The 17262-nt window shown below is 48.4% G+C and overlaps 1 protein-coding gene across 1 annotated transcript in view; it reads right to left on the bottom strand.

Moving 5' to 3' along the window:
* Window positions 1–17262, bottom strand: part of ABHD12 (abhydrolase domain containing 12) — a 53710-nt gene that overhangs the window by 12675 nt on the left and 23773 nt on the right. The window contains exons 2-4 of the mRNA XM_027559542.1: window positions 10910–11034; window positions 3257–3362; window positions 66–185 (exon numbers count right to left, since the gene is read on the bottom strand). Of these exons, the coding sequence (XP_027415343.1) occupies window positions 66–185; window positions 3257–3362; window positions 10910–11034 (351 nt within the window). The remainder of the gene's footprint in view (window positions 1–65; window positions 186–3256; window positions 3363–10909; window positions 11035–17262) is intronic.

Here is a 17262-nt window from a genome sequence, read left to right as displayed (position 1 = left end):
CCCCGAGCTCTTGGGTCGCCCGTGCCCAGGTGCGCCCTCTCTCCCTGCAGCGGGCCCCTGCTCACCTGGTGCCCGCGTTCCCATGCAGGTACAGGATGATCGGGTGGCTGGAAGACAGGGCATCCTCGTACCACATCTGGTCCTTCCCCTGGGCATTCTTCCACCAGACAGTGGGGACCGTGTGCCTGGAAGCAGCAGCAGAGGGGAGCATCAGGTGACACGCCCGCAGGCAGGATGCCCGTGGCTCGGGACAACTGAGCAGAGAGCAGGAGGCTGAGGGGGCAGACCCCACGCTGTGAGGGCAGCACCTGGCAGCTGAGAACATTTTCTGACTCGCAGAAGGGCCCCTCTTGGCCCCAGTAGCTTGCCCCGGCAGCAGTGACTCCATCCATAGAAAGGGGAAGCTGTGTGAGGTAAGACCCCTTCTAGCTGGGTCAGAGCATGGAATGGGCACTGAGGCTGTCCCACATCCCCTCACACTCGCCCATGTTTATAAGCTACATGAAACTGCACCCATGAGTACACAGGACAGTACTGTCTGTCAAACGTGCTAATTCAGTTAACACTGGTCTATACAGGCTGACTGGAAGCCTGGCTGTCCTTAAAGCACCATTTCTAACACAGAGCCTGGCCACAAGCCATCATGGCATTAGACTCACCTCTGCAGGAAGCATCACAGGCCCCTGTAGGCAGCCCGGATTCTTGCACACCTGGCCAGGCATGCAGACACTTGGTCTATGTAGCCAAACCCTCCTTCCGAGAGGTGCTCTGGTCACCCTTAACTCAGGACACATCAAAGTCACTGCTCATGACTTTGAACAGTGACTTAAAAACACTGCACGGCTGATTTCTTCTTCTCCAGGTCTAAGTGCCAGCATCTCATTTCTGATGTGTGTCTCTGACCATTTCACAGGATTGCATTTTGGGTAGTTCTGACCACTGCAATTACCACTCTCTCATAGTTACAAACCTGTGAGACAGAAAGGTGCACTTGGCAGATGCTGGGAGCTGATATGCCTCCAGGAGCCAGCCTACCCGAAACTCGGAGCTCTGAAAAAGGCCCTGGCAGCTCTCCGTCCCTGGGCTCCGCCCCTGCCAGGCAGAGAAGGAGCTGTTTCCCCCGCTCCTTGGCCGTGGGAAGACCTGGCGAGGCACCAGGGAGGGCAGTTGGTGAGCGGAGTGGCTGCCGTCCCAGGGCCCACGCTGCCGCCGGCATAGCACTGGGTGTAGACGTGGGCAGGCAGAGGTGCTCACCTGCACACAGAGGTGGTTGTTCCCGGAGACCCACATGGTCATCACCAACACGACCTTCACGGGTAACTGCCCAGATACCCATCCCATCACATGACTGCTCTGCTTGAGAAAGAAGCCTGGCTGAACCCACGTCTTCAAAGCACAGATCCTAGTAACTGTCAGGAGAGCTGCCAAGTCCCCCAGACAGCTCTGCACAGGACGCGCAAGCTTGACTGAAGATGGACACACAGAGCAGCCCACATGCACACACTGGCCCTGAATGCTCCACTGAATCACACCAGAAACGACCACAGACAATCCCTGCTTCAGCCACTCAGAATCAGAGCCTCCTTCTCATTTTTGAGTCTTCACCCAGGACGTCCTAGCCTCACACAGGGGAGCAGTTCAGAGCATTTCCCTCAGAAGCTCCTCCCGGGCACAACAGTTCTCCTGAGTCCAAGGAGCGACTTGAAGCCACTCCTGAGACAAAGAGACGCCGTGATAGGAAAGTCAGAGTCTGTTCTGGTTCCATTGATCGGAAACACCCACTTGTCCATGGGTGTACTAAATTGTACTATGAAGAAAGGCCAACAAGTCACAGAGCTTAGATCCAAACCTAAATTTATGGCTAAAAAAAGCAAACACAAAGAAAAGAGCAAACACCACCACCACTGTCAGGGCCTGAAAGAGCTGTGTATGAAAGAGATGCAACCATTTTCAACCCCTGGATGGGCCCTTCAGAAAGGTTGTTGCTGAACCATGAAAAGAAGCCGGGATTCTTGGCCTCCGGAGGAGAAGAATTCAATCCGGGGCCAGAGACAAGGCTTGATCGCTCAGAGCTTTTGTGCAATAGAGTTTTATTAAAGTATAAAAAGGATAGAGAAAGCTTCTGACATAGACATCAGAAGGGGGCAGAAAGAGTACCCCCTTGCTAGTGTTAACAATGGAGTTATATACTCTCCAATTAGTTATTACAAAGAATCAAAAGAATGTCTAGAGGTTGTAAAGACCTCACTAGACCTACTCCTATAATTTACATTTTAAGATAACAGGATTAGCCAGAAGGCTTTTTCCAGAGACTGTCCTCAAGCAGGATACATTATTGTTATATAATCCTAAGGAACGTAGAGGAAAAAAAGTTTGTCCTTTCTTCCTCCTTGAGAATTCCAGACCCCTCTCTCCTTGGGGAACCCTGGACTTCTTATCAACCTGCTTAGGAAATGACTCTCTCACTTCTCTGAAAGACAGGTGTGGCTCAAGCCTGTGCTCATGATTCCATGATACACAGTCTCTTTTCTGGCTTTCTTTCCCCCTGGAAATATGGCTTTCTGCAAAAACTGCTAGGGGAAGCATGCTGACTGAAACCGCCCACCCTGGCCAGGCACCATAGTAACCATTTGCGTGAGTTATTCTACAACAGGAGGTCCTGGTAACACAGAACTAATAAGCCACCACTAACCAGAAGAGTTTGGGAAAGGTCTAAACCACATGTCCAACCACCGCCCAGAACCCTTCAAGCTGGCATCCATCTTGGCTAAGCAATGAGTGGGCCCCCAGGAAGGACTCTCAGTCAGAATGATTGGTCTGAGACAACCCAGAAACTAACCCCATCACCATAAAACCCAGACTGTGAGCCACGTGGCAAAGCAGTCCTCCCGGGTTCCCTTTCAATCAAGTCTCTTGCTTTGTCAGCTCATGAGTCTCCACAGACAATTCATTTCTGAGAGTTAGACAAGAGCCCACTCTAGGGCCCTGGAAGGGGTCACCCTTCCTGCAACAAAAGCAATCTGGTTTACAAACCCTTTGCTGTTTGAAAACGGGAGAACAGAGTTGGTGCTAGTGCTCCATTATCATGGAATCTAGAGGAGATTTTTCCTTTGGAAACAGATAAAGATAAAAGTGGACAAGCAACAACAGTTTCAGAGCCTACTGTCAGGACAATACTGGCCACGCCTCACAGGCCCTGCTGCCTCGAGGCCACACTGCCAACACCTGGCCCTGTAGTCCTGGGGCCAACACTCACCAGACTCCAATGGTTACGTCTTCCTCTGGCTGGAGGTAGTAATTACAGGTGTGATTCAAACCTTGATCCTGTGGTCTTTTCAAATCAATGAAATAGGGAACCCGCACTGTAGGGGACAAAGAGATGGAAACAGGATTAGGGGGGCTGTTACTTTGCCAACAAAGGTCTGTATAGTCAAAGCTATGCTTTTCCAGTAGTCATGTATGAATGTGAGAGTTGGACTATAAAGAAAGTTGAGCGCAGAAGAATTGATGCTTTTGAACTGTGGTGTTGGAGAAGACTCTTGAGAGTCCCTTGGACTGCAAGGAGATCCAACCAGTCCATCCTAAAGGAAATCAGTCCTGAATATTCATTGGAAGGACCGATGCTGAAGTTGAAATTCCAATACTTTGGCCACCTGATGTGAAGAACTGACTCACTGGAAAATACCCTCATGTGGGAAAAGATTGAAGGCAGGAGGAGAAGGGGATGACAGAGGATGAGATGGTTGGATGGCATCACTGACTCAGTGGACATGAGTTTGCGTAAACTCCGGGAGTTGGTGATGGACAGGGAGGTCTGGTATGCTGCAGTCCATAGGGTCACAAAGAGTCTGACATGACTGAGCAACTGAACTGAACAGACCACCCTGTACACAGCAGAGCTGAAGCTCTCAAATACTTTCTCAAACCCTAATGCCTGGGGCACTGGGCCCTGCAGCCTCAGGAGCAGGTGTGGGCAGGTATATCTACAGATCCTTTGGCAAGGGTGAGGTCCAAGCAGAGACCCACTGAAGGTAGTTCAAGGTGTGAGAGGATACAAAGGATGGAAGGAAAGATCCTTGGGAGCCCTGAGGATTGGCCTGGCCATGAGAGAGGCTGGAGAAAAGAAGGCTGAGAACTGAAGGCTGGGGCCAGAGTGCTGGGGGAGGGACTATGGGAAAGGTGACAGAGGGATGTGTTTTTTGGACCTGCAGCCATGGGCTTGATGACCACCAGAATGTGGGTGGGGACACTGAGGTTTCTAGTGCTGCCACTGACTGAATGAGGCCCAAGATGAAGCGTGGGTGCAGGACATGGAGGAATCCACAGGACCCAGAGCCCAGAGAGAGTGGAGGGAAGTTATGGGGACAAGTCGGCAGCTGCTCATTGAGCCCTGAATTTACAGGGGACCTGCCAATAGGGCAATGGCTGACGGACTGCGGTGTACCCACCGATGGGAAGCCCCGGGCCTTCACACAGGAGCAACCGATACCCACAGTTCTGGAGGAACCTCTGTGAGTTACAAGTAGGTGAGAAGAGCAGGGAAGGAGGGTAAGATCACTGTGATGCTGCTACGTGATCCCAGGTCATCAGTGAACAAACAGGCCACACCAGCGTCAACACCGAGTGCGGCCTGGAAAACACAGAGACACAAGCCAGGCTGCAAGTGGGAGTTTAAAGGTGTGCGTGGGGTGCATATCCTTCTTGTATAAAAAAGTGAAAGTGAAAGTCACTCAGTCCTGCCCGACTCTTTGTGATCCCATGGACTATACAGTCCATGGAACTCTCCAGGCCAGTATATCGGAGTGGGTAGCCTTTCCCTTCTCCAGGGGATGTTCCCAACCCGGGGATTGAACCCAGGTCTCCCGCACTGCGGGCAGAATCTTTACCAGCTGGGCCACCAGGGAAGCCCGAGAATCCCTTGTATACCACTGCACTTGTAGTCCTTGAGGTGGACACCGTCTTTCAAGTTCTATTTAGTTGAAAAACAAAAACAAAACAACTCAAAGCTTGAGATGGGATTTACTCACATTATAAAATGGCAATTCTCAGAAGGGGTAGGGACAATGGACAGTGTGGCCATGACTTCCAGCCAGTCTCACCTTCAATAAGGAAGTCACGCAACTCTGGTTTTCTCTGGTGAAGGCAGTAGTGTCCTTGTGTAACCCACATGGCCACGTGGCACGGGAGCCCAGCATGCCCGCCTGCCACACTGTCGCCTCCTGAGCCCAACTCCCGCCCCAGGGCCTCTGCATTGGCTGCCCTGAATGCTCTGTCCCCACATACCTGCATTCCAACTCTCAATTCCTCACATGTCCCCATGGCTCAGAAAACGTTCACTGAAGAAATGAAACAGCCAACTGGTGAGGCCATGGGAACACCTACTCACTCCTTCCCCTGGGGCTGCTTTTGAACCTCCAGCTTCTTTACCCATCTCTTTCCTAAGAAGCAGGCTACATTTTAAAAACTTAAAAAGAAAACTGACACTCAAAGGAGGTGGCATCTTACTTGCTGGCGCATGTTCCCTGTACTCTGAACGCCGTCCCCAAAACAGGAGGGTACAACCATGACCACAGCACTTGCTCAATGACTCACATGGGGTGACTCTGGGATCCGCACCCAGGCGACCAGACTCCACACTCTTGACTACTTGATAGGAAGTGCGGACAGTAAACCAGTTCTGATCCTGGTGGACCCTGAATGCTCTCCAATTGGGTCCCCTCAAAGGACAGTAAAGTCCTAACCCCAGCACATCAGAAGGGGACCTCAGCTGGAAATAGGGTCTTCACAGAGATAAATAAACTTAAGTAAGGTCATTTGGTGGACTCGATCTAACACGACTGGTGTCCTTATCAAAATGGGGAATCTGGACACAGGGACAGAGGGAAGACAACATGAAGTCCCGGGGAGAAAGCAGTCCTGCAATGGAGGCAGGGGCGGCAGTGATGCAGCTACAAGCCAAGGAACACCAGCCACCACCAGAGGCTGGCAAGAGGGAGCCCGGAATTTCGAAGCTTCAGAACTGGGAGAGAATACATTTCTGTGGTTTTAAGCGCCCCCCATCTGTGGTGTTCGTTATGCTGTGAAGGGACCAGTAGGTCTGGAACGGTCTCCCTGGACGCATCTCTTCCAGATGCAGGCGCCCGCTCCTGCCACACCCTGACTGCTCCGCTCGGCAAGCCAAGGCTGCAGCATCGTGTACGACTCAGGGGAAATGACTGATCAATAAAACTCTGAATATGCCCAATGAGCCCAGATTCAATCAACTCTACCCCCGAGGCTGGAGATTCCATGCCACAGAGGAGACGGTGCTGCTGAGGGCACCGCTGTCGGATCTGGCGAGTTCTGTCCCAGAAAAGGTGGCCACGTGGTTTAGTGCCACCCCAAAGCTCCAAGGGCTCCCCACCAGTGAAGAGTGTCTTCCCGGGATCGGCAGTTAATCCTGAAAGCTTCCACGGCTGAGAAATCTAGAACCAAGATACTCGATTCTGCTCTAGGACAGGCTCATTCCACAAGGCTCATCCTCCAGTTCACTTCCATTTCTATTTTAGAAATAACTATGGAGAGGCTTCCCTGGGAGCTCAGTGATGAAGACTCTGCCTGACAATGGAGGAGAGGCAGGTTCCAGCCCTGATCTGGGAAGATCCCACATGCCATGGAGCAACTAAGCCCGTGCACCACAACTATTGAGCCTGTGCTCTTTAGACCGTGCGCCACAACTACTGAAGCCATGTACCTGGAGCCTGTGCTCTGCAACAAGAGAAGCCAGCACAGTGAGAAGCCCGCGCACCACAACCAGAGAGCAGACTCCGCTCGCCACAGCTGGAGAAAAAGCCTGAGTGGCAACAAAGACCCAGCACAGCCAAAAATAAATAAATAAAGTTAAAAAAAAGAAACAGGGAAAAGGGTGCAGATTAGTGCAGAGGTGCCCCTGTATGCCTCCCAGCTGGCTAACAAGAGGTATCTGGTCAGTGCTGGGGTGAGACAGCCCAGACAGTGGTGGCCAGGCCAGAGGAACCACCTGGCCACTACTGGTAAAAGCCAGTACGACTGCTGCAAGGGAAGGAAATGGGGTCAAGGGGTGCAGGGCCCCAGGCTGGCCTGAGGAGGGTCTGGGATCTACCTGGGCTGGAACTTGGCTCGATCCTGCGAGCTTCCATGTGGCCTGAGCCCTCAGCTTGTGACTCTAGGATGCCGGCTGGATCCCACGCTCCCAGCCTCTGTGTCCACAAAGGACAGAGCATTGAGCACGCCAGCAGCCCGAGGTGGCAGGGCAGGGGCTGGCAGGGTGACCCAGCTCCACATCGCTGTCAGTTACAAGTGCTGCTGCACAGGGAGGTCGGTGCACAGCCAGTGACCCGGCACATAGGCCCAGGCAGCTTCCAGAGCGAGGCCCTCTGCGGTCCCCTGCTTTCCCAGCTGTCTTATCCACTGAGCATGCTGTCATTTATCAGCAACCACAAATGTCACGGGGGTGATTAAGGAAGGCCTCTGCATAGCCATGCTCGGTAAACAGTGAGAAAATACATGAACGAACAGAAAACAACTGAGTAGGCCATCCTTTAGATGCTGGTAGGGTGGGAGGCCAGAACTCCTGGGCTGCAGGGGACATATCCAACCACCTGAGAACTATAAACACCGTGGCTACGCCCTGTCCCAGGCACTGAGTAAAGAGCAAGAGAGAAGAGGTGGGGCGCCAACAAGGGAAGGGCCCTCCCAGCTGGGTTTTATCAAACTCCAGCAGCCTCCATGGACTCTGGGCTCCCAAAGAAGGAAGAGATAAGGAAAGGGATCAGGGGTCACCAGAATGGCTAAGAGGAAGGAAAGAGAGGAGGATGAAGGATGGCCATTCCTTGAAAGCTGTAGTGGACAGGCTGTTGCATTAACAAAGTAATTCAGATATTAACTCTAATCTCCAAAAAAAGGCCCAGAGCAGTGTGCAGAGAAGAGCATTTCTACACCAGCCTCTGAATTGAAACACTCCTTCCCGCCAGGAGACAGTTCTGGATTCCAGGGCAAAGACTGCGAGAACCGGCGGTATCACCCTGACACTGCTGGGGGCGGGGGAGCTGACTTTTGAGTGTGGGATTGAAAAGCATGTACACTTACGTTTATGTGTACAGACACACACACCAAAGGCCAACAGGAAACAGGCAACAACGTGACAGCAATTTTCTCTCAGCAAGTTTCCTTTTCTTCTTCATGCCATTCAGAGCTTTTCAGTTAATCTTTTGTTTTTAAGAAAGTTATCTATTTTTTTGTTTATGAAAAATATATTTAAAGGAGAATAATGCCTTAAATCATAGATGCTATGCTTTGTCTAATGCTTATTTATCTAATTTATAGATTTAGTTTCAGATAGATTTGTTACGAACTTAATACTTTGATCATGTTTCAGAGCTCAAAAGATGGTTCCACTTCCTTCAACGTCCAAACAGAAACCTACAGCTCACGATTCACACCCTGAGAAGGAAGGTGCTCCAGAACACACAGGCCTTCCAGCAGCGTGAAGTGAAACTACCACGTTACTGCCCATGCGACCCCACCTCCACAGGGGAGGGCAGGGGCCCTGACGGCTACGCCCCCACACAGCAGGCAGAGGGAAACAAGCAGTTGGGGACAGGTGCCTCTCTGCGGGGGTGCAGGGCAGCCCTGCCAACCCCTTCTCTTCTGTGCCCCGAGCCCGAACAGGAGAATCCAGGAACATCCTGCCATTTCATTAGGAAATCAACAGTGCAAAATGCATGAGCTGCATCTAAAGGGACCCCAGTGACGGAGCTGAAGAAAATCAACTCAACTCAGAGAGCTGCTGGGACCCACAGTGGAGCAGCCCAGAGGGTAGCGGGCCACTGGCTGCCAAGATGCCTGCCCAAGGTGCCTGGAGGTGCCCGGAGGCCTGCCCCGTGAGAGAGCTGGGCAGGGCTGATTCTAAGATCTGCTATCAGGAAACCTGCAGCCTATGGCCTCATGTTTGCATGTAACCCAGACTCTCTTCCACGCAAGGCTGACTGGATACCTAAGGGACATTACAGTCAGAAAAACAGAACTTTTTTGATTTTAGTTGTGAGCTCCTTCCAAGTTCGGGCTTCTCACAAGTGATGAAAACTCAGAGATGTTTCTGTTAGAAAAACGAAATCTTTCTTAGTGCACTGACATGTGTTTTACACTTACTTTCAGACACCCAAATAAAAACCTCTTTTATATTCATTGCATTTTATTATCCACCTTACTATCTCTGTTCCACTTCCTCCTCTGGCTCCTCTTGATTTCTTGGCTGCCCCAGGCAGCGCGTGGGATCTTAGTTCCTGGACCAGGGATGGAACCCAGGCCCCTACATTGGAAGTGCAGAGTCCTAACCACCAGGCAACCAGGGAAGTCCCATCCTGCTCCTCTCTAGAGCACAAATTCCTTTTCAGCAGTGACATCCGCTTTTCTGTGATCAACTCTACTGCAGACTTAACACCCTAAACTCATATGTCCCAGTGCCCTGCAGAGCCTGCAACACTGGTGTTACTTAAGGGGAGGAACTGCCCCCCCCACCCCCGCCGCCCCAGGCCAGTCATCACACAGGACACCTCAATGCCTCCAGTCTGTCCTCTCCTCTCCCTCCCCTTCACCAGCTCCCGTGCCGCCTCAGAGCACCAGCATGGTTTCCCAAGCCTCTGGTTCCCACACACACAAGTCCAAACCCACTCTTCGCAAACTGGCACAGCTCCAAGAACACAGAGACCACTTCACCTGCCCCAAATACTCCCTACACCCAAAAGCAAGGCCATCACTCATGGGGCACTACTGTTTGCCAAGCACCAGGTTCTATCCACCGACCCCCAACTCTGCAGGTGCGGTCTCTTCTCTCCTGGCCTCATCTTGTGGGTGCAAAAAGATGTTCCTTATAATGATTATTCCCGGCAACTATACACTTTCCACTTCATAAACCAGATACTTCCACCCTTTTTCCTCCCACTTGTCCAAAAGTAAACCTATAGCATAAAAAACAAAAACAAAAAAAAACAACTTTGGAACACACCAGGTCCAAGTTAACTGAAGGGGATTGTAATCTAACCTCTAAACCTCACCTTGAAAGCCAGCATACAATTCCATAGAAACCAAAGCAGCATGCTAGGGTCTTTTAAGGGGAGAAAAAAAGGTGTAGGGGTGTGTGTGTGTGTTTTAAAGAAAAAAGACCAGATTTGTGTCTGTGTGTTTTAAAGAAAAAAGACCAGATTATTTTTTCAGTCACTACAATTTCAGTGATCACCTTTTCCAAGGACAGCTAACCTCCTAGACTGCACTACAGACAGATTACCCCCAATATGACAGCTTCAGAAGACTCTACATGTCATCAACACTTCTACCCACATTGGTGAAGGAAGACCCCAGCCATGCAGCCGTCATCTATGCACACAAATGCCAGTCCTGAGAGAAATGCCCCCGTTACAAACACCCCTTAACTGGGACGGGGCACAGGGAACCTTCTGGACAGTAGAAAGGCTCTGCTTCCTGAAAGTGAATGTTGCTCAGTCGTGTCCAACTCTTTGTGACCCCATGGACTATACAGTCCATGGAATTCCCCAGGCCAGAATACTGGAGTGGGTAACCTTTCTCTTCTCCAGGGGATCTTCCCAATCCAGGGATCGAACCCAAGTCTCTCACATTGCGGGCAGATTCTTTACCACCTGAGCCACCAAGGAAGCCCAAGAATACTGGAGTGAGTAGCCTATCCCTTCTCCAGTGGATCTTCCTGACTCAGGAATTGAACTGGGGTCTCCTGCATTGCAGGTGGATTCTTTACCAAGTGAGCCACCAGGGAAGCCCTACTTCCTGAGCTGAGTGGTAAAGATATAAATACATAAATCACTATGAACATGAATTCTTACTAAAATTAAAATGAAAATGGACACACAGCACTTACCGAAATTCAAGAAAATCAGTTTGGCCTGTATCCCAGGACATAGTTTGATGAGAAATGGAATGGCCACATACAATCCCAGGACAAAGAAGAGTATCTTCCTCAGTCGGAAGCACAGGCCCTTTCGCCTGAAAGAGAAAAGCAGCGCACAGGAATGAGTCCACTACAGTTTAGTAACAGTATCGTCAAAAATCACTCACCAAGACCCAAACTTGCTGTGCCCAACAAGAATATCACCGAGGATGAGAGCAGCCTCCCACCTGTGTGTGCCTTGTCATTTGCTCAGAACTCTACCAGCAGGGTAAAATTTGTTTCCTGAAAGCCAAAGAAACAGTCCTGCTGATTTCCTATGGGAGCCCTGGGATCCTTCAGATCTTCAGAAAGTGCCCAACCTCATGTCAGACTATGGCTGCAATTTCCCCTCAGGCGAGAGGCTGCCTCTGGAACTCTGATTCCCCTCCTGCAAAAGGGCATGGGCTCCCCAGCAGAGGAAGCACCTACGCACAGAACCTGTCAAACCAGATCCCAGGAGGGGGCAGGGGGCCGAGGACAGGACAGTGGCCACGACTCCATGTTCTCATATTTCTGCCTGCATACCTTCCGGAGGCCCCTGCTCTGGAAGCCTCAGGCCAGGTCTCAAAACCCTCTCTAGCCCAGAGATCCTCAAACTTGGACCATGGGCCTCTCGACAACTGAAAAACTGAGGGCCCAAAAGACCTTCATATGATTTGTGTTTACCACTATTTGTTTTATGAGACATTAAAGAAAAAATTTAAATATCTATTATACTAAGTTATTCAATAATAATAAACAACCCATGACAAGTTAATATAATTAACATCTCTTATTTAAAAAGATTAAATTTTCCAAAAGGAAAAATTTTACTGAGGAGATTTTTACAAATTTCTTCAAGACAAACAGCTTAGCATAAGACAGATGGGTTCCAGTATGTGCTTCTGCGTTCACTCTGCTGCAGTATGACACATCACGTAGCACCTGAAAAGCTCCCGGAACTCCATGAGAGATCGAAAGGGAAAAAGGCAAACAGTGCTACCACGAAATCTCTCTGACATCAAGGTTCAACCTCAGTGGGGCTACTTATATCTGCGCTATTTCAAAAAAGTATTCAAGGTGGTTCTAGGTATGTGAACTCATCACATGCAACAATACAGAAGGCTATAAAAGCATCCGGCTAAATTAAATAAAAGGGACACAAAAGACTACACACTCTATAACCCCATTTGTCAAAATTCCAGAAAAGGCAAAATTACAGAAGACAGGGAAGCCTGGCATACTGACGCTTAAATGGTCACAGAAAGTTGGACGTGACTAAGTGACTCAACAACAACAACAGGCAAAACAGCAGAATAGTAATCTCCAGGGCTGGGATAGAGGGAAGAAGAGATTACAAGGGGTATGAGGCAACTCTTGCAGTAAATCAACACTCAGCAAAGCAGACTGATATAAGTAATACTTCAGTACAGCTGATGACAAATACACGTATTTGACAATGTAATCCTTTCACTCAATCACCTGGCTCATCCTCCAGTTGTTACTGAGCACCAGGTGCTCCTTGGGCAATGGACAATAAGGGCAGAAAAGGATGCACCTGCCTCTGTGCTGTGCTCTCAGCTCAGCAGGGCAGATGAAAGCCTGTGCCAGCACACCTGCACAGGGTGACCTGACCTAGTCCAGGCTGCCAGGGCAGGGCCACTGGTGGGAACACTAAGTCAGGAATATAGGAGTTAGCCAGATGATGCAGGAGAAGTTTAAAAGGGCATCTTGGGACTTCCCCAGTGGTCCAGTGGTTAAGAATCCGCCTTGCAAGAGGGGCCATGGGTTCCATCCCTGGTTGGGGAACTAAAATGTTGTGGAGCAACTAAACCCACGCATGCCAAAACTAGAGTGCCCACATGTTGGCTGCAGCAACTGAGCCCGTGAGCTCTGGAGCACCCACACCACAGCTACTGAGCCTGCGCGCCACAAGAAAAGATCCTGCATGATGCAACTAAGACCTGACACAGCCCAAGAAATAAATACATATTAAAAGGACACTTAGAAGTCCATGCACAATCTACACTTTCACGGACAAAAGGCATACGATGTGGTGGTTAAACGGAAGGCTGTGGAGTTAAGGTGATCTGGGCCAATATCCAGTCTGCCACTCACTAGCTGTCATCCCCCTCTTGAACAAGAAATACGTATATAAATAGAAATTTCAAAAAACTATGTATCTGCAGCAGTAAGGCTCTTCTACATTGAAGTCATTTTCTTCTGGATTGAGTTATGATTATTACCATACACATGAATCAAAATGACAAACGTTTCATTTTTGGTAAATCATTATTAAGCATGGAAAGTAAACTTTTACTGAAAACACATCTCTAAATGAAATGGATTCCACTACTTTCCCAAATGCATCATGTCTCTCTATATATTACTTATTGATGTAGAAAAAGGAAGGGTTAACATTAATTAAGGCAAGAGGAAAAGGGGATGACAGAGGATGAGATGGTTGGATAATATCACTGACTCAGTGGGCATGAGTCTGAGTAAACTCTGGGAGTTGGTGATGGACAGGAAGGCCTGGTGTGCTGCAGTCCATGGGGTCTCAAAGGGAGTTGGACATGACTAAGCAACTGAACTGAACTGAATATTAATTCTAGTTGTTTTTTTGGTTTTTGAAAAATATAAATATTGAGAACTTATTCACATCAGTAAAAGGGAATGGAAGTTTACTAGTATTACCAATTTTTCAGGGTTAAATGCCAAAAATCCCACAGTGAAAAATACTCAAGCCCTTTTTCATTTCTGTTGACAGCTAAGAACTCGACACCACCGGACTTGTACCATTTTATGCAGTCATTAGATATTCACTTAGTTTCCCAGCTTTTACCAAGAACTGAGCCCTCTCTTCCTCTGTGCCTTGACTCTGACCTGCTTTAGTAAGAATTCTGTTAAGTCATCCCCCATCTTGGTATCTCATCCACTGACCTGCCTTTGCAAGAGCCCTTCTATCCTTGATATCTCAACTGTTTCCATCTACTGACCCGCTAACTCTACCTTCTGTCTGGAAATCCCAAGCTGTCTCCTCAGAAGGCACTCCAGACAGGACTGCACACGAGACTGACCTTTCTACTGACTTCTCTGCCCATCCTGCCAGGCCTTTCCCCACCTTCCTACAGGCACTAGGGTTTTAGGCCTCTGCCTCCCTTGGGGGGGCTGTTAAGGGACTCAGGGACTTCACACAGCCTCTGTCTGAGGATGAAAAGGAAAAAATGACACATGGGAAACAAGCTGGGTATTTTACCCCCTCAGCTGAGCTATGGAAACACCCAGACTGCTGCTTGGTATTTTAAGAAGTCCCTCACGGGAAATTTAGTCCATTGCCCCCACAGATTACACATTATGGGAAATGAAAATCTTAAAAGTTAAACATTGTACAAAAGCACTAGCCCTCATCTTGGGCAGGTAATCTTAAATTGTTCCATTTGGCCCAAACTAAATTCAGATAAAAAGACAATTAAAGCAGGGCAAAGACGAGAACCAACTCTTATGTTACCTAAGCTGGTGAGCTTGGTTTGACTACGGTTATGCTGACTGGTGGCTCAGCTGTTAGGACAAGTGCAGTAACGTGTGTGTGTGTGTGTGTGTGCGCGCAGTAACGTGTGTGTGTGTGTGTGTGTGTGTGTGTGTGTGTAACCTACAGTTGACCCTTGAAAAGTGAAGAGCATGGGGTGCCAACCCTCCATGCAATTCAAAATGTGAGTGTAACTCAGAGCTGGTCCTCCATTTTTGCTATTCCACATCTACAGATTCAACTAACTGTGGATCACATGGTACTGTGGCACATCTTTGGTGAAAAAAACCAGTCCATGTATGAGGGGACCCACACTATTCAGACCCATGTTGTTCAAGGGGCCACAGTATTTGTGATGTTTTCCTAGCCCTGGGTGGTATTACCAAATTAATTTACAAAATCCCTTAAAGGAGCTCTGCTCCAAATGACGTAAAGAGAAATAAGTGCTAAATTAAATATTCCTAAAACTCCCAGACATATAAGAACCCAAATATTTTTCAAGTTCATGTACAAATAAAATCAGTTTAGTAGTGTCACTTTAATAAAAGCAGTTGTCCTCTTGAAATGGAGGGAAGGGGGCAGGGCACAACCTTTAAAAGAATGACAAGGCCATAGGACATGACAAAACTGGTTAGAACCAAGTAGATCCAAGATAGCAGGAGATTCAACTTTCAGTAGACCTTGAGCCTCAATTTAGGCCCATTGTTATGCATTAGCTAAATGACACACCAACCAGCACCATGACACTTCTGTGGCTGACCAAAAAGGCCAAAAGTGGGTGGTGGCCCAATTCACGGAAATCCGCACCCCTTCCCTGAAATAACTGGAATAATCCTCCCCTTCATTGTTGTTGTTCAGTTGCTCTGCGTCAGTCCTGTGACTCTGCAACCCCATGGACTGCAGCACGCCAGGCCTCCCTGTCCTACACCATCTCCCAGAGTTTGCTCAAAATCGTGTCCACTGAGCCAGTAACGCCATCCAACCATCTCATCTTCTGTCACTCCCTTCTCTTCCTGCCCTCAATCTTTCCCAATATCAGGGTCTTTTCCAATGAGTCAGCTCTTTGCAACAGGTGGCCAAAGTACTGGAGCTTCAGTTTCGTTAGTTTACCCCCATTAGCCTATGAGTTTACCTGGCCCACAAAAACTGAATTATATTTTGGGGCCTCTTGATGGCCCACACTCTGAGGAGTGTGTTTCTCTCTAAGTTAATTCACTTCTTACCTATCACTTTGTCTCTCACTGAATTCTTTCTGCAAAGAGACATAAAGAACCAGGGCTTCATTAAGTCCTGACACCAAGTGTGTGATCTCAGGGAAAAGAGAGTGGTTCTTGACTGAGTCTGACTCCCTCACTGGAGTTCAAGTCCCATCTGCAGTGCACATCTTCACCCTGAGTTTTTAGCATTAAGTATAACATGAGCACCCATTATTTGACAAATAAACCCAGGCAGAATGACAACCTAATATAATCTACTATTAACAGATTTTTAAAATTATAAATTCAACCTAAAAGTACAAGTATATCTGCAGTGAAATTGCTTGAAATCCATTATTTCATGTCTATCAAGCAAAGCAATAAAACAATTAAAAAATGAATTTAACTTTCTAAGGTTTTTTACTTTCTAATTTTTTTGATATCTGCCTAACACAAGTGTTATAAAAATAATAAATAGGGAAATAACCTGACAATGATTCAGTTCAGTTCAATCGCTCAGTTGTGTCTGACTCTTTGCGACCCCATGAATCGCAGCATGCCAGGCCTCCCTGTCCATCACCAACTCCCGGAATTCACTCAAACTCAACGTCCATCGAGTCAGTGATGCCATCCAGCCATCTCATCCTCTGTCGTCCCCTTCTCCTCCTGCCTGCCCCCAACCCCTCCCAGCGTCAGAGTCTTTTCCAGTGAGTCAACTCTTCACATAAAGTGGCCAAAGTTCTGGAGTTTCAGCTTTAGCATCATTCCTTCCAAAGAAATCCCAGGGCTGATCTCCTTCAGAATGGACTGGTTGGATCTCCTTGCAGTCTAAGGGACTCTCAAGAGTCTTCCCGAACACCACAGTTCAAAAGCATCAATTCTTCAGCGCTCAGCTTTCTTCACAGTCCAACTCTCACATCCATACATGACCACTGGAAAAACCATAGCCTTGACTAGACGGACTTCTGTTGGCAAAGTAATGTCTCTGCTTTTCAATATGCTATCTAGGTTGGTCATAACTTTTCTTCCAAGGAGTAAGCATCTTTTAATTTCATGGCTGCAGTCACCATTTGCAGTGATTTTGGAGCCCAAAAAAATAAAAGTCTGACACTGTTTCCACTGTTTCCCCATCTATTTGCCATGAAGTGATGGGACCAGATGCCATGATCTTTGTTTTCTGAATGTTGAGTTTTGACAATGGTTAGCTTATGGCAATTTCATGAACAATCCAAGTATAACTGTTACGAACCAATGTGTTAGGTTGATATAAGTGAAATAGAAATTGTAGGAATGGATTTTTCAACAACAGTTGAAACTCACAGGACCTTAGAGGGCCCTCCAGGACACAAAAGCCTTTCTGCATCTTCCGTTCCTAGGAAAAAGGCTTCACTCAGCCTCTTTGCTGCTGCTAAGTTGCTTCAGTCGTGTCCGACTCTGTGCGACCCCATAGACGGCAACCCACCAGGCTCCCCCGTCCCTGGGATTCTCCAGGCAAGAATACTGGAGTGGGTTGCCATTTCCTTCTCCAATGCATGAAAGTGAAAAGTGAAAGTGAAGTCGCTCAGTCCTGTCCAACTCTT

Source organism: Bos indicus x Bos taurus, chromosome 13 (assembly GCF_003369695.1).
Source record: "Bos indicus x Bos taurus breed Angus x Brahman F1 hybrid chromosome 13, Bos_hybrid_MaternalHap_v2.0, whole genome shotgun sequence".
Lineage (NCBI taxonomy): Eukaryota > Metazoa > Chordata > Mammalia > Artiodactyla > Bovidae > Bos > Bos indicus x Bos taurus.
Note: the sequence above shows the minus strand (reverse complement) of the source record. Positions and strands in the feature narration are given on the sequence as shown.